At 45.8% G+C, this 25974-nt stretch overlaps 1 protein-coding gene across 5 annotated transcripts in view; it reads right to left on the bottom strand.

Moving 5' to 3' along the window:
• The window catches only part of alg9 (ALG9 alpha-1,2-mannosyltransferase), a 53900-nt gene that overhangs the window by 8495 nt on the left and 19431 nt on the right, over positions 1-25974 (bottom strand). The window contains exons 1-11 of one of the 5 annotated variants that reach the window (XM_020464165.1): positions 25638-25643; positions 25222-25292; positions 25046-25134; positions 22436-22571; positions 21909-21996; positions 21666-21771; positions 15229-15351; positions 9683-9837; positions 8807-8936; positions 3618-3765; positions 3208-3337 (exon numbers count right to left, since the gene is read on the bottom strand). In XM_020464165.1, coding sequence (XP_020319754.1) covers positions 3208-3337; positions 3618-3765; positions 8807-8936; positions 9683-9837; positions 15229-15351; positions 21666-21771; positions 21909-21996; positions 22436-22571; positions 25046-25094 — 1065 coding nt within the window. In that variant the 5' untranslated portion in view covers positions 25095-25134; positions 25222-25292; positions 25638-25643. Of the gene's footprint in view, positions 1-3207; positions 3366-3617; positions 3766-8806; positions 8937-9682; positions 9838-15228; positions 15352-21665; positions 21772-21908; positions 21997-22435; positions 22572-25045; positions 25152-25221; positions 25293-25637; positions 25644-25974 lie in introns of those variants that run through there. The other 4 variants (XR_002252509.2, XM_020464163.2, XM_031807853.1 and 1 more) reach the window with 4 other exon arrangements.

Here is a 25974-nt window from a genome sequence, read left to right as displayed (position 1 = left end):
TCAACACCGATCTCAAAAAAAAAAATCTGTATGGACCTTGCTTAGTACATGGGGGCATTGTCATGCTGAAACAGGAAAGAGCCTTTCCCTAAACTGTTGCCACAATGTTGGAAGCACAGAATTGTCTCTCATGCCAATGTATGCAGTAGCATTAAGATTTCCCTTCACTGGAACCAACGGGCCTAGCCCGAACCATGAAAAACAGCACCAGACCATTATTCCTCCTCCACCAAACTTTAAAGCTGGCACTTTGCATTGGGGCAGGTAGCGTTTCTCTGGCATCCGCCAAACCCAGATTCGTCCGTCGGACTGCCAGATGATGAAGCGTGATTCACTGCTCTGATGCGGCTATGGAACCCTGACATGTTCACTGGACGTGCTACTTGTCCCAGACCTGCTGTTTTCAACTCTCTAGAGACAGCAGGAGCGGTATATATACTCCTAATGATCGGCTATGAAAAGCTAACTGACATTTACTCCTGAGGTGCTGACCTGTTGCACCCTCGACAACTACTGTGATTATTAGAATTTGACCATGCTGGTCATTTATGAACATTTTAACATCTTGGACATGTTCTGTTATATTGGCCGTATTCTGTTATAATCTCCACCCGGCACAGCCAGAAGAGGACTGGCCACCCCTCATATCCTGGTTCCTCTCTAGGTTTCTTCTCTCTAGGTTTCTTTAGGTTCCTTCCTTGGCCTTTCTAGGGAGTTTTTCCTAGCCACGTGCTTCTACACCTGCATTGCTTGCTGTTTGGGGTTTTAGGATGGGTTTCTGTATAGCACAGAGATATCAGCTGATGTAAGAAGGGCTACATAAATGATTTTGATTTGATCACTCCAGAGAACGCGTTTCCACTGCTTCAGAGTCCAATGTCAGCGAGATATACTCCAACCAATGCTTGGCATTGCCCATGATCGTAGGCTTGTGAGCGGCTGCTCGGCAATAGAAACCCATTTCATGAACTCCCAATGAACAGTTCTTGTGCTGACGTTGCTTCCAGAGGTAGTTTGGAACTTGGTTGTGAATGTTGCACCGAGGACAGACGATTTTTACGTAGCTGAGTCGTTGTTGCTCCTAGACGTTTCCACTCCACAATAACAGCACTGACTGGGGAAGCTCTAGCAGAGCATATATTTGATGAACTGACTTGTTAGAAAGGTGACATCCAATGATGATGCCATGTTGTCCATGAGCTCTTTATTAATGCCATTCTCCTGTCAATGTTTGTCTATGGAGATTGCATGGCGGTGTCCTGGATTTTATACACCTGTCAGCAATGGCTGAGTTGAATAGCCGAATCCACTAATTTGAAGTGGTGTCCACAAACTTTTGTATATATAGTGTATCTGCGCCCTCTGTTCTGTCTCCCTCTCCGGTGGCTTCTACTTCGGGTTCAGATCCTCGGAACTCCCCCCTCATCCAACCGTAAGTCTGTTTAAGAATCCGGCCCATTCCTCATACTACAGCTGGCTCGAATCCATCGGGTCCCACCTTCGGTCCTCGAGGGGTTTGTGAAACCACTCGAGGTGAAAGAACGGCCAGATCTCCTCAGCCATTGTACAAGCTGTCGTCTTCGGCAGCTCCATGGTAAGAAACACCTCAGTTCCCGGGGCAAAACCCTGTGCTACTCAGGAGCACAGGTACAAGACATTACAAGGCTGCTTCAACCCGTTCTACGACAGCCGACACTGACCCATGTGGGGTCAATCGACATCAGGAAGGCTAGCGCATATCTGCTGAAATTGAATTTTAAAGAACAGATTCAGAAAAATCCAAAAAGCGGCCAATTATTTCAGGCCGGTACCATCGTTGGGTCACGGGTGTGAAGGTTTCAGCAGGCGACCGGCATTACACCTGGCTAAAAGATTACTGTAGCTCTTTTGGAATCACTTTTATAGATAACTTTGACACCTTCTGAAAACAGAAGACGCTCTACAGGAATGCCAGAGTCCATCCAAATACACTTTTTTTCTAGGTCACATTACAAACTAATTTAAATCTGTGTTAAGACTAGTTTGAACAGTACACAAATTGAGCGAGGTCCTTCCTACAAATATCTTGGTATCTGGTTTGATGACAGTGTCATTTTTCTTTACAGACATGACTTCACCATCTTGTATCTAGCGGTTTTAAACAATGTAGGCTATATTCCTTTGTCTCTACACTCAATATGAATATGACTGAAGGCTTTCATTGTTTTATGCATGGCTGTCTCCCAATCAAACATTGAATTAATCTAACAGAGTTCCATCTGAAAAAGTTATTTGAGTAGCCTAAAAACTTGAGGTAGCTGGTGGATTAATAATGAGAACAAACAACATTAATTGCCTATAGAAAACTATACGACCAGTTTAAAGGAGTTTATTTGACAATAAACTCCTGAAAGCAGTCTATGGGCCAGCAGAAACTATAATCCATGGTTCAATGCAAGTGATGGGGGCATGTTTGTTGTTTTATTTTTTTTTATGGCCAAATTACCTTTAAATTACAAATTACAATTAAAGTTATCAACAGTAGTTTATTTCCAAAATATTCGAATAACGTAAGAAGGTGTTTTCCTAAAGTTGACGCTTTAAAAAAAGACTAAGAATGAAAGTGGGAGTCTATGGGCCTTAGGCATAGGCTATTCACAATCACAGCTTTATGAGAGATGCATATTAAGAGACGATGAGGCAAATCAAGTTCTGAAGACGGTACACTCCGCTTCTGTCCAGCCATGATTTATAACCTAACTCATGACACACAACCTAGGCTTCAACGGTAAGACAGCCCGTTCCTCATCAGGTGACTCAACTTTGTTCCATCATGTGTTGACCACACAGACACACCTATTCCATGCTGAAGCTCCACCACAAAGGAATAGTGGAAAAGATTTGCCTCTACTTCAGTTTAGCCACTTTGCCCAGGCTTTCAACATAATTGTTTTTATACCATCGTATATCACGTTTTATTGAGTACATAACCACGATATTACAAAGGTTGACATCTCCCAACCCTACTTTGTACGTGACAAATAAAAGTTGCTTTGTTTTAAGTACATTTAAAACTCGATGGCTTTACTCAATACAAGTAGTATTTTACTGGGTGACTTTCACTGGAGTCATTTTCTATTAAGGTATCTTACCTATTAAGTATGACAATTGGGTACTTTTTAAACCTCTGCCAACACACCCGCCACACAACAGAGGTCAGAGACTCACGTATCTTGTTGGCTCCTCCAGGTTCTGGTCGTTCATGTGGGCGGGGATAGTTTGAGTAGCAAATGGGCCGTCAGCGTACGGCTGGGGTAGCTGCCCTCTGAACTCTGATTGGATGAACTGCAGCTGCCAGCTGAAGAGAGGGTGGAGTCACTGGCATTCTAACACAATGAAATCAAGAACACTCAGAAACCGAAAGCCTTGTGGAAAGCTGCTATAGACCACTCAGAAACCTAAAGTCTTGTGGGAAGCTGCTATAGACCACACAGAGACACTCAGAAACCTAAAGCCTTGTGGGAAGCTGCCATAGTGCTAAGTCAGTATCTAGATAATATGTGTGAAATGCTTGACAATGTATGTGGTATCAACAAAGAGGTATACAAAGAGACACTCGGAGAGAGCGAGAGACTGACTTGTTGGGCAGCAGAAAGCTGGAGGGGAACCGGTACCACTCTTTCCCAACACAGACACTGACGGGCCGGCCCTTTGGGACCACATGGAGAGACGGGTCCCGGGAAATACGGTGGAACTCTGGGTACAGATCCAGTGGCGCGTGGTAGCCTGGAGGGATAAACACACATATTCAAGGGTTTATCATTTATTTTGACTATTTTCTACATTGTAGAATAAAAGTGAAGACATCAAAACTTTGAAATAACACACATGGAATTATGTAGTAACCAAAAAAGTGACAAACAAATCAAAATATATTTTATATTTGAGATTCTTCAAATAGCCACCCTTGATGACAGCTTTGCAGTTTGGCCAGAGTCTTGGTGGTCCCAAACTTCCATTTTAAGAATGATCGAAGCCACTTTGTTCTTGGGGAACTTCAATGCTGCAGAAATGTTTTGGTACCCTTCCCCAGATCTGTGTGTCGTCACAATCCTCTCGGAGCTCTACGAACAATGCCTTCAACTCATGGCTTTATTTTTGCTGACATGCCCTGTCAACTGTGGGACCTTATATACACAGATGTGAGCCTTTCCAAATCATGTCCAATCAATTAAATTTACCACAGGTGGACTACAATCAAGTTTATTTAACCAGGTAAGTTGACTGAGAACACATTCCCATTTACAGCAACGACCTGGGGAATAGTTACAGGGGAGAGGAGGGGGATGAATGAGTCAATTGGAAGCTAGGGATGATTAGGTGGCCATGATGGTATGAAGTCCAGATTGGGAATTTAGCCAGGACAGTGGAGTTAACAACCATACTCTTATGATAAGTGCCATGGGATCTTTAGTGACCACAGAGTCAGGACACCCGTTTAACGTCCCATCCGAAAGACGGCACCCTACATAGGGCAATGTCCTCAATCACTGCCCTGGGGCATAGGGATATTTTTTTTAGACCAGAGGAAAAGGTGCCTCCTACTGGCCCTCCCAAATTGTAGAAACATTTCAAGGATGATCAATGGAAACAGGATGCACAGCTGAATTTCGAGTCTCATAGCAAAGGGTCTGAATACTTACGTAAATAATGATTTTATTATTTTTTATAAATTTGAAAGAAAATAAAAATATATATTTTTACTTTGTCTTTATGGGGAATTTTGGGTTGATTGATGAGAAAAAACAACAACAATTTTATAAATTTTAGAATAAGGCTGTAAAGTAACAACATTTTGAAAAGGGAAGGGGTCTGAAGACTTTCCGAATATTGTTCATAGTTTTCTCCCAGGCAATTAAAAAAAATCTGATGTGTTTTATGCATTGACAAGGACTCAGAACATCCCGTTTCGTTGTTCCTGTAGTTAAGTATTCAGAGTGAAAAAACAAAAGATCAAAAACCAAGAAAATAAAACTGAGAAAACTGAATTTGGCAAAAAGTATTAACATAATTTAGTGTATTAAATTGGCAATTACAGTCTTGCCCCATCGCTGCAACTCCTCTACGGACACGGGAGAGCCATGCGTCCTCCGAAACACGACCCTGCTCGCCCATCGCTGCAATGCTTCTTGATACACTGCTCGCTTAACCCTTGTGGCCAGCCGGACCATTGTGTCGGAGGAAATACCATCCAACTGGCGACCGGGGTCAGCTTGCAGGCTCCCGGCCCGCCACAAGGAGTCGCTAGAGCGAGATGGAACAAGGAAATCCCTCCCCTAACCCGGGACAATGCAGGGCCAATTGTGAGCCGCCTCATGGGTCTCTCGGTCACGGCTGGAAGAAAAAATGAAGACCCCTGCCCTAGGCACTGTGTGGAGACCCCTGCCCTAGGCACTGTGTGGAGACCCCTGCCCTAGGCACTGTGTGGAGACCCCTGACCTAGGCACTGTGTGGAGACCCCTGACCCCTGCCATAGTCACTGTGTGGAGACCTCTGCCCCCTGCCCTAGGCATAGTTTGGAGACCCCTGCCCTAGTCACTGTGTGGAGACCCCATGTCCCCTGCCCTAGGCACTGTGTGGAGACCCCTGCCCTAGGCACTGTGTGGAGACCCCTGCCCTAGGCACTGTGTGGAGACCCCTGCCCTAGGCACTGTGTGGAGACCCCTGCCCTAGGCACTGTGTGGAGACCCCTGCCCTAGGCACTGTGTGGAGACCCCTGCCCTAGGCACTGTGTGGAGACCCCTGCCCTAGGCACTGTGTGGAGACCCCTGCCCTAGGCACTGTGTGGAGACCCCTGCCCTAGGCACTGTGTGGAGACCCATGCCCTAGGCACTGTGTGGAGACCCATGCCCTAGGCACTGTGTGGAGACCCATGCCCTAGGCACTGTGTGGAGACCCATGCCCTAGGCACTGTGTGGAGAACCCTGCCCTATTCACTGTGGAGACCCCTGCTCCCTGCCCTAGTCACTGTGTGGAGAACCCTGCCCTAGTCACTGTGTGGAAAACCCTGCCCTAGTCACTGTGTGGAGACCCCTGACCTAGGCACTGTGTGGAGACCCCTGACCCCTGCCATAGTCACTGTGTGGAGACCCCTGACCCCTGCCATAGTCACTGTGTGGAGACCTCTGCCCCCTGCCCTAGGCACTGTGTGGAGACCCCTGCCCTAGGCACTGTGTGGAGACCCCTGCCCTAGGCACTGTGTGGAGAACCCTGCCCTAGTCACTGTGTGGAGACCCCTGACCTAGGCACTGTGTGGAGACCCCTGACCCCTGCCATAGTCACTGTGTGGAGACCTCTGCCCCCTGCCCTAGTCACTGTGTGGAGACCTCTGCCCCCTGCCCTAGGCACTGTGTGGAGACCCCTGACCCCTGCCCTAGTCACTGTGTGGAGACCCCTGCCCTAGGCATTGTGTGGAGACCCCTGACCTAGGCACTGTGTGGAGACCCCTGACCCCTGCCATAGTCACTGTGTGGAGACCCCTGACCCCTGCCATAGTCACTGTGTGGAGACCCCTGACCCCTGCCATAGTCACTGTGTGGAGACCTCTGCCCCCTGCCCTAGGCACTGTGTGGAGACCCCTGACCCCTGCCCTAGTCACTGTGTGGAGACCCCTACCCTAGGCACTGTGTGGAGACCCCTGCCCTAGTCACTGTGTGGAGAACCCTGCCCTAGTCACTGTGGAGACCCCTGCCCTAGTCACTGTGTGGAGAACCCTGCCCTAGTCACTGTGTGGAGACCACTGACCTAGGCACTGTGTGGAGACCTCTGCCCCCTGCCCTAGGCACTGTGTGGAGACCCCTGACCCCTGCCCTGGTCACTGTGTGGAGACCCCTGCCCTAGGCACTGTGTGGAGACCCCTGCTTAGGCACTGTGTGGAGACCCCTGCCCTAGTCACTGTATGGAGACCCCTGACCCCTGCCCTAGGCACTGTGTGGAGACCCCTGCCCTAGGCACTGTGTGGAGACCCCTGCCCTAGTCAATGTGTTGTCCACTGTGTCACGGTTGGCGTTTCTAAGAAGTTTACATAAACTAGTTTTAATGACTTCAACCTACGTGTTTCAACCACTTCACAAATTTCTTGTTAACAAACTATAGTTTTGGCGAGTCCGTTACTGTAGGACATCTACATTTTTCCAACAATTGTTTAGACAGATTATTTCACTTATTCACTGTATCACAATTCCAGTGGGTCAGAAGTTTATATACACTAAGTTGACTGTGCCTTTAAACAGCTTGGAAAATTCCAGAAAATTATGTCATGGCTTTAGAAGCTTCTGATAGGCTAATTGACATCATTTGAGTCAATTGGAGGTGTACCTGTGGATGTATTTCAAGGCCTACCTTCAAACTCAGTGCCTCTTTGCTTGGCATCATGGGAAAATCAAAATAAATCAGCCAAGACCTCAGAAAACAAATTATAGACCTCCACAAGTCTGGTTCATCCTTGGGAGCAATTTCCAAACGCCGAAAGGTACCACGTTCATCTGTACAAACAATAGTACGCAAGAATAAACACCATGGGACCCCGCAGCCGTCATACCGGCTTGGGGCGGCGGCAGGGTAGCTTGGGGCGGCAGGGTAGCCTAGTGGTTAGAGCGTTGGACTAGTAACCCGAAAGGTTGCAAGTTCAAATCCCCGAGCTGACAAGGTACAAATCTGTCATTCTGCACCTAACCCACTGTTCCTAGGCCGTCATTGAAATTAAGAACCGTCATTGAAATTAAGAACTTGTTCTTAACTGACTTGCCTAGTTAAATAAAGGTAAAATAAAAAAATACCGCTCATGAAGGAGATGCATTCGGTGTCCTAGAGATGAACGTACTTTGGTGCGAAAAGTGCAAATCAATATACCAGAACAACAGCAAAGGACCTTGTGAAGATGCTGGAGGAAACAGGTACAAATTATCTACAGTGCCTTGCGAAAGGCAAATGCTCTCCATCCAACCTCACTGAGCTCGAGCTGTTTTGCAAGGAGGAATGGGAAAACATTTCAGTCTCTCGATGTGCAGAACTGATAGACATACTCCAAGCGACTTACAGCTGTAATCGCAGCAAAAGGTGGCGCTACAAAGTATTAACTTAAGGGGGCTGAATAATTTTGCACGCCCAATTTTTCAGTTTTTGATTTGTTAAAAAAGTTTGAAATATCCCAAAAATGTCGTTCCACTTCATGATTGTGTCCCACTTGTTGTTGATTCTTCACAAAAAAATACAGTTTTATATCTTTATGTTTGAAGCCTGATATGTGGCAAAAGGTCGCAAAGTTCAAGGGGGCCGAATACTTTCGCAAGGCACTGTATATCCACAGTAAAACGAGTCCTATATCGACATAACCTGAAAGGCCGCTCAGCAAGGAAGAAGCCACTGCTCCAAAACCGCCATAAAAAATCCAGACTACGGTTTGCAACTGCACATGGGAACCAAGATCGTACTTTTTGGAGAAATGTCCTCTGGTCTGATGAAACAAAAATAGGCCATTTCCAAGCTGTTTAAAAGGCACTGTCAAGTGTAGGTAATCTTCTTACCCCTTGGAATTGTGATACAGTGAATTATAAGTGAAATAATCTGTTTGTAAATAATTGTTGGAAAAATTATTGCCTAAACTATAGTTTGTTAACAAGAAATTTGTGGAGTGGTTGAAAAACTAGTTTTAATGACTCCAACCTAAGTGTATGTAAACTTCCGACATCTACTGTATGTATGTATGTATGTATGTGTGTGTGTGTGTGTGTGTGTGTGTGTGTGTGTCGGTGGTGCGTGTCTGGACCTCTGAACAGGGCTACTGATCTGGACAGAGACAGCAGAGTGAAGAGGATCAGTGTTCCCACAGCCAGCCAGTTTGACGACACCGTGTAGTGTTCTAGACGATACCGCTGGAACAGGAAGTGGTAACACTTCTACAAAACACAACACAGAAAACACTTGATCAATACACAGGAAACGTATGTCTTTATCCATTGTCTGACGTCAGATAGAGCGACGGCCGTCTGCATTGATTGGTCTGTTAACTCGCAAACACTCATGGGAATAGATGACAAGTAGTTAGGCTTCAATACAATGTCACAACATTACCAAGGTGACATCGTCTAATGAACCACCTTTCATCCTCAAAAGAGTAGCTGTTCTGCTGACAGCTTTCTGCTGTGTTATCGAGTTGGCCAAATGTCCCAAAGTAACGAGGCACAGTGCCAGCTGTCAGAGTCAGATACATGCTGATTTCTGAGAACAGCCCCACAACTTTGGTGCCGTACAACTTCATCAACAAACTGGCAACCTAGTAAACGTAATGGCCATTCAAACAAGCTAGCAGTAACCTTCTAACTGGAACAAGTTTGCTCTGCTGATCAAGCACGGTTGATTGAGATAGTTTGCCTGATGAATTTGTACTGCACCAAAGTAATAGGACTGTTCTCAGAAATCAGTTGGTTTGCGTAGTTGTCTGCCGGTGTCCCATAGCTACGTTAGTCATTGGAGACAGCAGTGATTTTCAGAAGGTAAGAACTAGTGTTAGGCTGATGAACAAAAATCTTGATTTTTAGAGATGAGCTCCACGATTTGCCAGACAGGATCCTGGCGCTACTTGTCGGAAGACAATGGTCTTTAACAGCAAACTATGTGTCTGTCTATGTGTGTGTGTGTGTACCTGTAGTGAAGACAGTGCTACGGCCCCTGCCAGACAGATGAGAGGGTAGATGGGGAACAGGAAACGTTCCTCTTTATGAGGTCTGGTGAAGAAAACCAGCATCCACAGGTACATAGGAGACAGAGTCAACCAATATGGCTTTCCCAGGTTCTGCACTGTAAAAAACACACACACACACACACTATGTTAGAGTAAAGAAACATTTATTGGAAATGTTAAGAATTTATATTTATTATTGAATATACAGTACCAAAGGTTTGGACACACCTACTCATTCAAGGGTTTTTTCTTATTTTTTTACTATTTTCTACATTGTATAATAATAGTGAAGACATCAGAACTATGAAATAACACATATGGAATCATGTAGTAACCAAAAATGTAAAAGTGTTAAACAAATACAAATAGATTTGATATTTTATTCTTCAAAGTAGCCATCCTTTGCCTTAATGACAGCTTTGCACACTCTTGGCATTCTCGCAACCAGCTTCACCTGGAATGCTTTCAAACAGTGTTGAAGGAGTTCCCACATATGCTGAGCACTTGTTGGCTGCTTCTCCTTCACTCTGTGGTCCAACTCAATTGGGTTGAGGTCTGGTGATTGTGGAGGCCAGGTCATCTGATGCAGCACTCCATCGCTCTCCCTCTTGGTCAAATAGCCCTTACACAGCCTGGAAGTGTGTTTTGGGTCATTGTTCTGTTGAAAACCAAATGATAGTCCCACTAAGCTCAAACCAGAATGCTGTGTTAGCCATGCTGTTTAAGTGATAGCTTTCCAAGATGGTGTAGCAGTCTGATGTCTGTTTTGTCTTTGTCTTGTCCTGTCCCGTGAATATATCGTTTTCTTCAGATATATTTTTTAAAATCAATTTCCATCTACAGACTGAACATACTCTCCTCCAACCCGCCTCACCCAATGTGGTACGGGGGTTTCAGCAGGTTCTTCTGTTGCTATGTCCCCCCGTGGCCCATCTGCTAGCCCCGGCCTGCTAGCTGTCGGAATCGCCATATCGCCTAGCTACTCACTGGACCCTATGATAACTCAGCTACACATGCCTCTCCCTAATGTCAATATGTCTATTGTTATTTTGGTTACTGATTATCGTCTTATTTCACTGTAGAGCCTCCAGCCCTGCTCAATATGCCTTAGCTAGCCCTTATGTTCCACCCCCCACACATGCGGTGACCTCACCTGGCTTAAATGGTGCCTCTAAAGACAAAACCTCTCTCATCGTCACTCCATGCCTAGGTTTACCTCCACTGTACTCACATCCTACCATACTCGTCTGTACATTATGCCTTGAATCTATTCTTCCGTGCCCAGAAATCTGCTCCATTTACTCTCTGTTCCTAACTACTAGACAATCAGTTCTTATAGCCGTTAGCTGTACCCTTATCCTACTCCTCCTCTGGTGAAGTAGAAGTTAATTAAAAGGTGAAATAAATTAAATAAAAAGTGTTCCATGAATTCTAAATAAATCACGGAGTGTCACCAGCAAAGCACCAACGCCGTCACACCTCCTCCATGCTTCAATGTGGGAAACACACATGCGGTTATCATCCGTTCACCAACTCTGTGTCTCACAAAGACAAGGCAGTTGGAACCAAAAGTCTTGAATTTGGACTCCACCCGTCTAATGTCCATTGCTTGTGTTTCTTGGCCCAAGCAAGTCTCTTCTTCTTATCGGTGTCCTTTAGTAGTGGTTTCTTTGCAGGAATTCAACCATGAAGGCCTAATTCACACAGTCTCCTCTGAACAATTAATGGTGAGATTTGTCTGTTACCTGAACTACGTGAAGCATTTATTTGGGCTGCAATTTCTGAGATGCAGTTAACTCTAATGAATTTATCCTCTGCAGCAGAGGTAACTCTGGGTCTTACTTTCCTCTGGCGGTCCTCGTGAGAGCATCATAGAGCTTGATGGTTTTTGCTACTGTACTTGAAGAAACATGAAAAAGAAATGAAAGAAATTATGGACTGTTGTTTCTCTTTACTTATTTGAGCTGTTCTTGCGATAATATGGGGTTATCTTCTATATATCCCCCTACCTTGTCACAACACAACTGATTGGCTCAAACTCATTAAGAAGGAAATCAATTCCACATATTCACTTTTAACAAGGCACACCTGTTAATTGAAATGCATTCCAGGTGACTAACTCATGAACCTGGTTGAGAGACTGCAAAGCTGTCTTTTTTTTTTTACCTTTATTTAACCAGGCAAGTCAGTTAAGAACACATTCTTATTTTCAATGACGGCCTAGGAACAGTGGGTTAACTGCTTGTTCAGGGGCAGAACGACAGATTTGTACCTTGTCAGCTCGGGGGTTTGAACTCGCAACCTTCCGGTTACTAGTCCAATGCTCTAACCACTAGGCTACGCCATCAAGGCAAAGGGAGGCTACTTTGAAGAATCTCAAATATATTTTCATTTGTTTAACACTTTTTTGTTTACTACATGATTCCATGTGTTATTTCATAGCTTTAATGTCTTCACTATTATTCTACAATGTAGCAAATAGTAAAACATTTAAGAAAAACATGCCACCAGAGGTCTCTTCACAGTCCCCAAGTCCAGAACAGACTATGGAAGGCGCACAGTACTACATAGAGCCATGACTACATGGAACTCTATTCCACGGTACTACATAGAGCCATGACTACATGGAACTCCATTCCACATCAAGTAACTAATACAGCAGTAAAATTAGATTTAACAAACAGATTAAAAAAAACACCTTATGGAACAGTGGGGACTGTGAAGCAACACAAACATTGGCACAGACACATGCATACACACACACACGGATTTAGTCATGTAGATATGTGGTAGTGGTGGAGTAGGGGCCTGAGGGCACACAGTGTGTTGTGAAATCGGTGAATGAATTATAATGTTTTTAAAATGGTAGAAACTGCCCTAATTTTGCTGGACCCCAGGAAAATTCCTTGGCAGCAGCTAATGGGGATCCATAATAAATACAAATACAAAAAAACTTGCAATGAGTAGGTGTCCAAACTTTTGACTGGTTCTGTAAATGTTTGGAAATTATACTGTTGTGTATAGAAATGCTTATTGAAGACATCATGTAGAGCAGTTTACTGTTTTAAACAGTAGGTTGTCTGTTTATACGTCTCCATGTTTCAAGTCACTTCACTGTGGTTAAATGCGGTGATTCGTGCTTTCAGTTATGTGCGAATGCTGCCATCTTTACACGTTTTTTTGTTTGGGTATGTTCAACATCCTCTATGCACTTCCTGATGAACCCAGAGACAGAGTCAGTATATTCGTCAATGTTATTCCCAGAAACTGCACGGAACATATCCCAGTCCGCATGATCAAAACAGTTGTATAGCATGGATTCTGAATGGTCAGACCAGCATTGGACAGACCTAAACACGGGTGCTTCCCGTTTTAATTTCTGCCTATAGGCGGGGACGAGCAGAATGGAGACATGTTCTGATTTGCCAAGGGCTTTGAATCCATCTCAGAATGGTGAAGAACAATGATCCAATGTATTATTCACGTGAGTGAGGCAAGAGATGTGTTGGTGGAAATTCTGTAGAATTTTCCTTAACAGTCCGTTGTTAAAGTCCCCGGCTATGATGAATGAATGCGGCCTCTGGATATTTTGTTTCCAATTTCTTCAAAGTCCCATGTAATTCCTTCAGTGCCAGCGGGGTATCGGCTTCTGCGTGTGTGTGAGGGATCATAAAACATACTCCTCCGCCTTTGCTTTTCCCACAAAACTCGTTTACCATGTCCACGCAATGTACCAAGAACCCCGTAAACTGCATAGCCTGATCAAGCATCTCCCCCGATAACCAAGTCTCTGTGAGGCAGATTACGTTAGTCTCTCTTATCTCTCCAAGCTCACAAAGTTTATTGTCTAGAGACTGTACATTAGCAAGTAATATACTAGGAAGCGGAGAGTGGTTTTTCCTTTTCCTTAAATCAGACTAGAACTCCAGCTCGCCTTCCCTTCCTCCAGCAGTGTTTTTTCGTGATGAATGGAACTACTGCAGTCTAGACCGAGGATTCCGCTCTGGAAAGTCATCTCAGATTTGATGTCCAGAGGTGCTTGTCGGTCATAGGAAATAATAATAGTACATTTGTGACCAGATCATTATTTACAAAAATAAACAAAAGACTGCAAAGTCAGCTGGGAGCGAGCGACAGGGCAACCATCGTCGGCGCCATCTTGCTGCAAATTCAGGGCTTTGGGGCTGAAGTCCTCAATGTGCAAATGGATCCTAGATTTCCTGAAAGGACAACGCCAGGTAGTGAGGGTAGGCAACAACACTTTCGCCACGTTGATCCTCAACACAGGGACCCCCAGGGGTGTGTGCGCAGACTGCATAGCAACGCAAGACACCAACTCAATCAAGAAGTTTGCTGACAACACGACAGTGGTAGGCCTGATTACCAACATCGACAAGACAGCCTACAGGGAGGATGTTATAGCTCTGGCGGAGTGGTGCCAGGACAATAACCGCTCACTCAACGTTGACCAAATAAAGAGCACATCGTGAACTACAGGAAACTGAAGAGGGAGAGTGCCCCCATCCTCATCCTAGATAAGGTCAAAAGCTTCAAGTTCCTCAGCGTGCACATGACTGAGGACCTGAAATGGTCTCGACACATCAACATTTTGGTGAAGAAAGTGCAACAGCACTCTACAATCTCAGGCGAGTGAAGAAATTTAGCAAGGCAACCAAGAACCTCACAAACTTCTACAGATGCCCCATTGAGAGCATTCTATCAGGCTGCATCACCGCCTGGTACGGCAACTGCTCCGCCCTCAACCACATGGCTCTCCAGAGGGTGGTGCGGACAGCTAAACGCATCACCAGGGCCACCCTAACCCTGCCCTCCTGGACATCTACAGCACCTGGTGTCAAAGGAAGGCCAAGAAGAAGATCATCAAGGACCTCAGCCACCCGAGTCACGGACTGTTCACTGGGCAGACGGAAACAACTTCTATTACCAGGCCAGACTTTTGAACAGCCATCACTAGCGTCTACCAGGTGATGCACACTCACTCACACAAAAGCTAATCACACACACCTCATACTCACCAACACCTTTGTCCTTTGTTGCTTTTTGTTCTATGATGCTATGTATGTATGCTACGTCTTGCTTGTCCTATGTTGCTCTGTCTGTATGCTACGTCTTGCTTGTCCTATGTTGCTATTGTCTATATTGTAATTGTTTTTAATAACCTGCCCAGGGACTGCGGTTGAAAATTAGCCGGCTGGCTAAAACCGGCACTTTTACTGAAACGTTGATTAATGTGCACTGTCCCTGTAAAAAATAAAATAAACTCAAACACGCTTACAACCAAAGCTGCTGTCCCATGTTGTAGAGACATTGAACCACTTGTCACTTCCTGTTTCACTCAGTGAATTTAAATACCGTATCACCGACATTGCTTATTGTAATATTTCTACTACTGCACATTGTATGTTAGTGCCACTGTTTATACACACCAAATATTTCTTTATAAAGTAGATGGTGGGTGTGTGGCTGCGTGGGTGGGTGCGTGTTACCATTGAAGCGCTGTAGTAGCGCCTCCATCAGAGCAGTGAGAGGTAGAGACAGCAGCGCCAGGACAAACACCACATTGAAGTTCAGGAAACCATTTATAAAGTAGAACGGCCACGGCTCTGTACCTAAACACATAATGCACAACGCAAGCACGCCACACAGTGTTAGATCAATGTTATGATACAAAACACCGTATAAGTCAATCATAAACAGTAAACATGCAGTCATGTTTCATGCAAAAAATTGTAAATAGCCTTGCACAAGCCTTGGCTTGACCCAGAACGGCTCATATGAGCAGGAGCCCATCTCCTGTTTCTGTAGCGTGAGGCAGCTTGATGTACAAGTATAGACCCTGAACAGGACGCTAGTATAAGGCGCTAACTCCTGAAAGGGATTCTTTGGGATTTTGACAATGAGGCCCTTTATCAACTTCCCCAGAATCAGATGAACTAATAGATACCATTTGTATATCTCTGTGTCCAATAATCTACAGAAGCCTATCTGACTCTAGGGAAGTTGATAAAAGGCCTCATTGTTAATTATGATCCGGAAGTATTTTTTTAAATTTTTATTTCACCTTTATTTAACCAGGTAGGCTAGTTGAGAACAAGTTCTCATTTGCAACTGCGACCTGGCCAAGATAAAGCATAGCAGTGTGAGCATACAACAAAGAGTTACACATGGAGTAAACAATTAACAAGTCAATAACACAGTAGAAAACAAAGGGGGGGTCTATATACAATGTGTGCAAAAGGCATGAGGAGGTAGGCAAATAATTACAATTTTGCAGATTAACACTGGAGTGATAAAAGATCAGATGGTCATGTACAGGTAGAGATATTGGTGTGCAGAAGAGCAGAAAAGTAAATAAATAAAAAACAGTATGGGGATGAGGTAGGTGAAAAGGGTGGGCTATTTACCAAGACTATGTACAGCTGCAGCGATCGGTTAGCTGCTCAGATAGCTGATGTTTGAAGTTGGTGAGGGAGATAAAAGTCTCCCTTTATTCCTGAGGGCCAGAGGCATTGGGTCTCATTTTTACCTTCTTTGGAATGGCTCGGCCCGGGGCCGTACTCCCAACATTCCAATCCCAGTGCGGACACTAACCACAGGGCCACTGAGTTGGTAACATTGTCCTTTCAATCCAAGGGAGGACACTAACCACAGGGCCACTGAGTTGGTAACATTGTCCTTTCAATCCCAGTGCGGACACTAACCACAGGGCCACTGAGTTGGTAACATTGTCCTTTCAATCCCAGTGCGGACACTAACCACAGGGCCACTGAGTTGGTAACATTGTCCTTTCAATCCAAGGGAGGACACTAACCACAGGGCCACTGAGTTGGTAACATTGTCCTTTCAATCCCAGTGCGGACACTAACCACAGGGCCACTGAGTTGGTAACATTGTCCTTTCAATCCAAGGGAGGACACTAACCACAGGGCCACTGAGTTGGTAACATTGTCCTTTCAATCCAAGGGAGGACACTAACCACAAGGCCACTGAGTTGGTAGCATTGTGAAACTTATAAAGCCACCAGACGTCACATGACATTAGAACATAGAACAACAGATCAATGCAGCTGATTCTGACTTAACTCTTTAATAAATACCACCTGACTTGACTGCTTCAGAAGAGGACCTATCAAGCTAGCTAACTGAATCAGAAGAGGACCTATCTAGCTAGCTAACTGAATCAGAAGAGGACCTATCTAGCTAGCTAACTGAATCAGAAGAGGACCTACACTATCGTTCAAAAGTTTGGGGTAACTTAAAAATGTCGTTTTTTAAAGAAAAGCAGCTATTTCTGATCAATTCGATATTTTAATGGAGAAAATATGTGCTATATTTTCTCCATTAAAATATCAAATTGATCAGAAATAGTGTAGATTAAGTTAATGTTGTAAATGACTATTATAGCTGGAAACAGCAGATGTTTTCATGCAATATCTACATGATGGTTGCTGATAATGGGCCTGTGTTTCAATAGCACGTTGTGTTAGCTAATCCAAGTTAATCATTTAAAAAAAGGCTAATTGATCATTAGAAAACCCTTTTGCAATTATGTTAGCACAGCTGAAAACTGTTGTTCTGACTAAAGAAGCAATAAAACTGTCCTTCTTTAGACTAGTTGAGTACCTGGAGCATCAGCACTTGTGGGTTCAATTACAGGCTCAAAATGGCCAGAAACAAAGGACTTTTTTTCTGAAACTCACCAGTCTATTCTTGTTCTGAGAAATGAAGGCTATTCCATGAGAGAAATGACCAAGAAACTGAAAATCTCGTACAACGCTGTGTACTACTACTCCCTTCACAGAACAGCGCAAACGGTCTCTAACCAGAATAGAAAGAGGAGTGGGAGGTCCCGGTGCACAACTGAGCAAGAGGACAAGTACATTAGAGTGTCTAGTTTGAGAAACAGATGCCTCACAAGTCCTCAACTGGCACTGTTGACATTGAGACTGGTGTTTTGCGGGTACTATTTAATGAAGCTGCCAGTTGAGGACTTGTGCGGCGTCTGTTTCTCAAACTAGACACTAATGTATTTGTCCTCTTGCTCAGTTGTGCACAGGGGCCTGCCACTCCTCTTTCTATTCTGGTTTCCAGCTACAATAGTCATTTACAACATTAACAAAATCTACTGTTTTTCTGATCAATTTGATGTTATTTTAATGGCAATTTTTTTTGCTTTTATTTTAAAAATAATGATATTTCTAAGTGACACCCAAACTTTGGAACGGTAGTGTACCTAGCTATCTAACTGCTTCAGAAGAGGACCTAGCTAGCTAGCTAACGGCATCAGAAGAGGACCTAGCTAGCTAGCTAACGGCATCAGAAGAGGACCTAGCTAGCTAGCTAACTGCATCAGAAGAGGACCTAGCTAGCTAGCTAACGGCATCAGAAGAGGACCTAGCTAGGTAGCTAACTGCATCAGAAGAGGACCTAGCTAGGTAGCTAACTGCATCAGAAGAGGACCTAGCTAGCTAGCTAACTGATTCAGAAGAGGACCTAGCTAGCTAGCTAACTGATTCAGAAGAGGACCTAGCTAGCTAGCTAACTGATTCAGAAGAGGACCTAGCTAGCTAGCTAACTGATTCAGAAGAGGACCTAGCTAGCTAGCTAACTGATTCAGAAGAGGACCTAGCTAGCTAGCTAACTGATTCAGAAGAGGACCTAGCTAGCTAGCTAACAAGCTAAGCGCCAGTACAGAGACAAAGTAGAATCTCAATTCAACGGCTCAGACACAAGAGGCATGTGGCAGGGTCTACAGTCAATCACGGACTACAGGAAGAAACCCAGCCCAGTCACGGACCAGGATGTCTTGCTCCCAGGCAGACTAAATAACTTTTTTGCCCGCTTTGAGGACAATACAGTGCCACTGACACGGCCTGCAACGAAAACATGCGGTCTCTCCTTCACTGCAGCCGAAGTGAGTAAGACATTTAGACGTGTTAACCCTCGCAAGGGTTAACGTGTTAACCCTGGTCTGCGCATGCTCTGAGGGCGCGGCTGGGGATGCCGTCTGGGCCTGCATCCCCAGCCGCGCCCTCAGAGCATGCGCAGACCAGCTGGCCTGTGTGTTTACGGACATATTCAATCAATCCCTATACCAGTCTGCTGTTCCCACATGCTTCAAGAGGGCCACCATTGTTCCTGTTCCCAAGAAAGCTAAGGTAACTGAGCTAAACGACTACCGCCCCGTAGCACTCACATCCGTCATCATGAAGTGCTTTGAGAGACTAGTCAAGGACCATATCACCTCCACCCTACCTGACACCCTTGACCCACTCCAATTTGCTTACCGCCCAAATAGGTCCACAGACGATGCAATCTCAACCACACTGCACACTGCCCTAACCCATCTGGACAAGAGGAATACCTATGTGAGAATGCTGTTCATCGACTACAGCTCGGCATTCAACACCATAGTACCCTCCAAGCTCGTCATCAAGCTCGAGACCCTGGGTCTCGACCCCGCCCTGTGCAACTGGGTACTGGACTTCCTGACGGGCCGCCCCCAGGTGGTGAGGGTAGGCAACAACATCTCCTCCCCATTGATCCTCAACACTGGGGCCCCACAAGGGTGCGTTCTGAGCCCTCTCCTGTACTCCCTGTTCACCCACGACTGCGTGGCCATGCACGCCTCCAACTCAATCATCAAGTTTGCGGACGACACAACAGTGGTAGGCTTGATTACCAATAACGACGAGACGGCCTACAGGGAGGAGGTGAGGGCCCTCGGAGTGTGGTGTCAGGAAAATAACCTCACACTCAACGTCAACAAAACTAAGGAGATGATTGTGGACTTCAGGAAACAGCAGAGGGAACACCCCCCCATCCACATCGATGGAACAGTAGTGGAGAGGGTAGCAAGTTTTATGTTCCTCGGCATACACATCACAGACAAACTGAATTGGTCCACTCACACAGACAGCATCGTGAGGAAGGCGCAGCAGCGCCTCTTCAACCTCAGGAGGCTGAAGAAATTCGGCTTGTCACCAAAAGCACTCACAAACTTCTACAGATGCACAATCGAGAGCATCCTGGCGGGCTGTATCACCGCCTGGTATGGCAACTGCACCGCCCTCAACCGTAAGGCTCTCCAGAGGGTAGTGAGGTCTGCACAACGCATCACCGGGGGCAAACTACCTGCCCTCCAGGACACCTACACCACCCGATGCTACAGGAAGGCCATAAAGATCATCAAGGACATCAACCACCCGAGCCACTGCCTGTTCACCCCGCTGTCATCCAGAAGGCGAGGTCAGTATAGGTGCATCAAAGCTGGGACCGAGAGACTGAAAAACAGCTTCTATCTCAAGGCCATCAGACTGTTAAACAGCCACCACTAACATTGAGTGGCTACTGCCAACACACTGTCAATGACACTGACTCTACTCCAGCCACTTTAATCATGGGAATTGATGGGAAATGATGTAAATATATCACTAGCCACTTTAAACAATGCTGGGAGGCAACAAGTATGTACCATGGGTTTGGTTTCTAACCTGTCATGTTAACTGCTTCTACTAACAGTATTAGTCATTAGTTCAGAAGTTAGTTAGTTCTCTCTCTCAGAGAGAGAGCGAGGGACGCAGAGAGAGAGAGCGAGGGACGCAGAGAGAGAGAGCGAGGGACGCAGAGAGAGAGAGCGAGGGACGCAGAGAGAGAGCGAGGGACGCAGAGAGAGAGATGGAGAGAGAGATGAGGAGAGAGAGATGGAGAGAGAGATGAGGAGAGAGAGATGGAGAGAGAGATGAGGAGAGAGAGAGAGAGAGACGCAGAGAGCGAGGGATGCAGAGAGAGAGAGAGGGACGCAGAGAGAGAGGGACGCAGAAAGAGAGGGACAAAGAGAGAAACAGAGAGGAGAGCAAGAGAAGTGTGAGAGGTCATGAGCAGATGAGCTCTTACATTTTTCAACATGTTTTTACAAAAAGATAGATTTAGAATAAGATAAACTTGGATTTTCTCACAAGGACATATAACCTTCACTCTAAACTCTAGACTCTCAGCAGAGAGACGGTTGTACATGCTGCTGCTCCAGTTTCAACTTCCACCTGACTGTGCTGCTGCTCTAGTTTCAACTGTTCTGCCTTATTATTATTCGACCATGCTGGTCATTTATGAACATTTGAACATCTTGGCCATGTTCTGTTATAATCTCCACCCGGCACAGCCAGAAGAGGACTGGCCACCCCACATAGCCTGGTTCCTCTCTAGGTTTCTTCCTAGGTATTGGCCTTTCTAGGGAGTTTTTCCTAGCCACCGTGCTTCTACACCTGCATTGCTTGCTGTTTGGGGTTTTAGGCTGGGTTTCTGTACAGCACTTTGAGATATCAGCTGATGTACGAAGGGCTATATAAATACATTTGATTTGATTTGATAATGTTACTTACCCTACATTATTCATCTCATATGCATACGTAGATACTGTACTCTATATCATCGACTGCATCCTTATGTAATACATGTATCACTAGCCACTTTAACTACGCCACTTGGTTTACATACTCATCTCATATGTATATACTGTACTCGATATCATCTACTGTATCTTGCCTATGCTGCTCTGTACCATCACTCATTCATATATCCTTATGTACATATTCTTTATCCCCTTACACTGTGTATAAGACAGTAGTTTTTTTGGGAATTGTTAGTTAGATTACTTGTTCGTTATTACTGCATTGTCGGAACTAGAAGCACAAGCATTTCGCTACACTCGCATTAACATCTGCTAACCATGTGTATGTGACAAATAAAATTTAATTTGATTTGACCTAGCTAGCTAGCTAACTGATTCAGAAGAGGACCTAGCTACCTAGCTAACTGATTCAGAAGAGGACCTAGCTAGCTAGCTAACTGATTCAGAAGAGGACCTACCTAGCTAGCTAACTCCTTCAGATGAGGACCTTGCTAGCTAGTGTGTGTGTGTTTACCATAGAGATCTGGGCCATGGGGGGTGAAGACATTATAGAGTAGAATATTGAGGGGAGCAATGACCAGTTTCCCATAGCAACAAGAATCCACCACCATCAGCGGCACCTGGAAAACACACACACACACAGTTCTGAGTGCTTCTTCTCCTTACACAGCGATCAACTAAAGATAATGACAAAGTTCTTAACAAACATTCATAACTCAGTGGGTAGTGTGTGTGTGTGTGTGTGTGTGTGTGTCACCAGGAACAGCAGCAGAGAGACGGTTGCCCAGGTGATGAAACTATTCCACTTCCTCTTCAGCACAAGCAGGTCGAAGGCGATCGGTAGCCTAGTAACCACATCAACCAATCAGAGACAGCATGACTGTTTATATTTTATCTTTATTTAACTAGGAAAGTCAGTTAAGAACAAATTCTTATTTAGAATGACGGCATACCCTGGTCAAACCCTAACCCTGCCTTAGACCACTGCAACAATCAGGAGACCCTACTTAGAACCCCTGACCTCGAACCCAGTCGTATTCAAACTTTTTCAGCAGGGACTCAAATTTCTTCAGAAACATCTGTACATTTCTAGATCAACAAATCACCTTCAATTTAATACAATTTAATGGCTCCCTCTTAGTTCTTTTGCTCTCTAAAACAAAACATAGCCCTGCCCTGGTAGTAAATTATTCTCCACTTGCTGCCAGCTGAAACTTACTGTACAGTAGAGGTTTTTATATCATACTTCTTTACAATTAACTCTGCACAAGGAACAGCTCTTACCCAAGCAGAGCGGAGAATGGCCAGCCAATGATAGCCCCAGCTGCCACACCCATCACAGCCAGGAAGGGCGTGTCTTGGAACCATCCAGTCATGGCAACCAGAGTAGAATACATACAGAAGGAAGAAGGCAGGAATGCTGGAGAGAGAGCGAGAGGGACGCAGAGAGAGAGCGCGAGGGACGCAGAGAGAGAGCGCGAGGGACGCAGAGAGAGAGCGCGAGGGACGCAGAGAGAGAGAGCGCGAGGGACGCAGAGAGAGAGAGCGCGAGGGACGCAGAGAGAGAGAGCGCGAGGGACGCAGAGAGAGAGAGCGCGAGGGACGCAGAGAGAGAGAGCGCGAGGGACGCAGAGAGAGAGAGCAAGGGACGCAGAGAGAGAGCGAGGGACGCAGAGAGAGAGAGCAAGGGACGCAGAGAGAGAGCGAGGGACGCAGAGAGAGAGATGAGGAGAGAGAGATGAGGAGAGAGAGAGAGAGAGACGCAGAGAGAGAGAGAGAGAGAGAGACGCAGAGAGCGAGGGATGCAGAGAGAGAGAGAGAGAGAGAGGGACGCAGAGAGAGAGGGACGCAGAGAGAGAGGGACGCAGAAAGAGAGGGACGCAGAAAGAGAGGGACAAAGAGAGAAACAGAGAGGAGAGCAAGAGAAGTGTGAGAGGTCATGAGCAGATGAGCTCTTACATTTTTCAACATGTTTTTACAAAAAGATAGATTTAGAATAAGATAAACTTGGATTTTCTCACAAGGACATATAACCTTCACTCTAAACCAAAACTCCAAACCTTCAACCTGTTTTTGGACAAAATGACATGGAAGGATTTCATTCCAAGGACTATAGTGAATAATCTGGCAAACCATGGCCAGCAAAATAAGCAAAAAATAAACCTGGGAATAGCATCCAACCTGGAACTGAGTAATATTTAGTATGAAGCTATTTTTAAAGGCAAGAAGAAAAACCGCGTGAAGTGAGAGGTGTCAAAGCTCCCATCACAGAGTACTACTCTCTCATTGACATGAAGAATAAATTCACCCAGCTGGAGGTAAGGCAGGTGGAGCTGGAATAGCAGATGAACACACTCCAGTCAATACAAAAAAAGAGTCCAGCTCAACAACACCCCCTCAACAACACCCCCTCAACAACACCCCCTCAACAACACCCCCTCAACCAGACCCAGAGAGCTGCAGGTGAAGAGATCTGCTCTCTGGAATGTGGTGAGACAACATCAACAGAAAAAAAGAGCAGGAGAAGAACAGACAACTAGAGAAGGAGGTGAAAACGATGATGTGTGACAGAGAACAACCCATTGGAGAGGTGGCCACCCCCGCAGAGAAGCCAGCAGAACAGCCCAACTCAGAACCTGACCATAGCCTCGACACCACAGCAGAACAGTCCACCCCTGACCCTATCCTCAACACCACAGCAGAACAGTCCACCCCAGACCCTGACCTCGCCACCACAGCAGAACAGTCCACCCCAGATCCTGACCATAGCCTTGACACCACAGGGGCCCAGGGGATCCCACCCCCTCTGAGAACCCCCCCCCCCCACACACACACACAAGCCACAGATTGTACTCCTTATGGACTCAAACGGGAAATATATACAAAAAAAATTACTTTTCCCCACACACACTCTGGTGTCCAAACACCCATCGCCCTAGAACTAGGGTCACCCAGCCACATAACGATACACATAGGCACAAGGGAGTGATTGAAAAAGCTTCTTATATTTTCCCCAACGCACAAGTGGTGATCTCTCCACCCTGCTAGAGGAAAAATAAACACACCTATTTAGACGAGGTGCTGGCTAGTGGAGTAGAACACTTGAACAAAAATATTTATGTCCAACGTTTCAACAGACAAGCTGTCTTCATCTCCACCCTGCTACCATACAGCGGGTAAATGCAAGTATTTTCCTGTGACTGTGCCTCAAAACCAAATGTCTACCTGGCCCACCATCCACCCTGGACTTGAGGAGCAGGTCCACCTATACAAGGCAGCAGTGCCCACCAACGCCCGGACCCTGAAGGATATCGCCCTCAACCGCAGCCCCGTCACCTCACACAGGAGCAACAGATCAATAGACACCCGCCCAGACCTGCGGGACCCCCCCGGACCTGCGGGACCCCCCCGGACCTGCAGGACCCCCCCGGACCCACGCCGAGAGGAACTACATTGCGACCACAGCACCAGCCACATCCACATCCCAACCAATCAACATCCCCCCCAAGTCGACCATGCCTACACCCCATTTAGGCCCCCTCAGATCAGACCTATGCCCTTGCTGCCCACCCCTTGCCCCCCACTCTCACAAAGAGGGCCTCAACATGAGTCACACATATACCCAGGCCGTGAGCAGGCAAACAGGCCCAACCCCCACTCTTACACTAGCCCAAGCCAATCAAATAAAATAAAATTGTATTTGTCACAGACAGAGATACAGGCAGAGAGGGAGAGAGAGGAGAGGGAGAGAGATGGAGGGAAGATGAGTGAGAGATGGAGAAAGGGAAGGGGGGAGGAAGAGAGATGAAGGGAAGGGGGGAGGAAGAGAGATGGAGGGGAGGAGGGAGGAAGAGAGATGGAAGGGAGGGAGGGAGATGGAGGAGTAGCACCCACCTGCTGAGGAGCAGAACATTCCAGAGCTCAGGAGGAGGAAGGCCAGCATCAGACGACCCACATGCAGCCCAAACTTCTTACACACCGCCCTGCAACACACACACACCTACCTTACACTAAAGATAAAATAAGAGACTGACACACACACACACACACGAGGAGGGACAGATACTGACTTGTAGAAGTAGAGTTCACAGATGCAGCAGGAGAAGGCCAGGACACAGCGCACAAAGTAGAACACCAGCACCTAAAACAAAACATCACAACCTCAACCTCACAACCACATAAACATCACAACCTCAACCTCACAACCACATAAACATCACAACCTCAACCTCACAACCACATAAACATCACAACCTCAACCTCACAACCACATAAACATCACAACCTCAACCTCACAACCACATAAACATCACAACCTCAACCTCACAACCACATAAACATCACAACCTCAACCTCACAACCACATAAACATCACAACCTCAACCTCACAACCACATAAACATCACAACCTCAAACTCACAGCCACATAAACATCACAACCACATAAACATCACACAACCACAACTGTGAGTGTGTGTGTTGCTACCTTGTTGGTCTGTAGGACGTGTGTGGATGTGTTTAACTATACTTGAAAAGTCCCCACAAGAACAGTAAACAAACAAACATTTGTCTAACTGGGGACATTTCGTTAGTCCCTACGAGATCAAATGCTATATGTAGAGGGTTTAGGGTTAGAATTAGGTACAGGGTTAGGAGCTAGTTTTAGGAACTAAAGTTTAGGAGCTAGGGTTAGATTTAGGCGCTAGGAGCCTAGGGTTAGGAGCTAGGGTTAGTTTTAGGAGCTAGGAGCCTAGGGTTAGGAGCTAGGGTTACTTTTAGGAGCTAGGGTTAGGTATAGGGTTAGCTTTAGGAGCTAGGAGCCT

This window comes from Oncorhynchus kisutch, linkage group LG28 (genome assembly GCF_002021735.2).
Source record: "Oncorhynchus kisutch isolate 150728-3 linkage group LG28, Okis_V2, whole genome shotgun sequence".
NCBI lineage: Eukaryota > Metazoa > Chordata > Actinopteri > Salmoniformes > Salmonidae > Oncorhynchus > Oncorhynchus kisutch.
The sequence above is the reverse complement of the archived record's forward strand: the minus strand, read 5'-3'. Positions and strand labels throughout refer to the sequence as shown.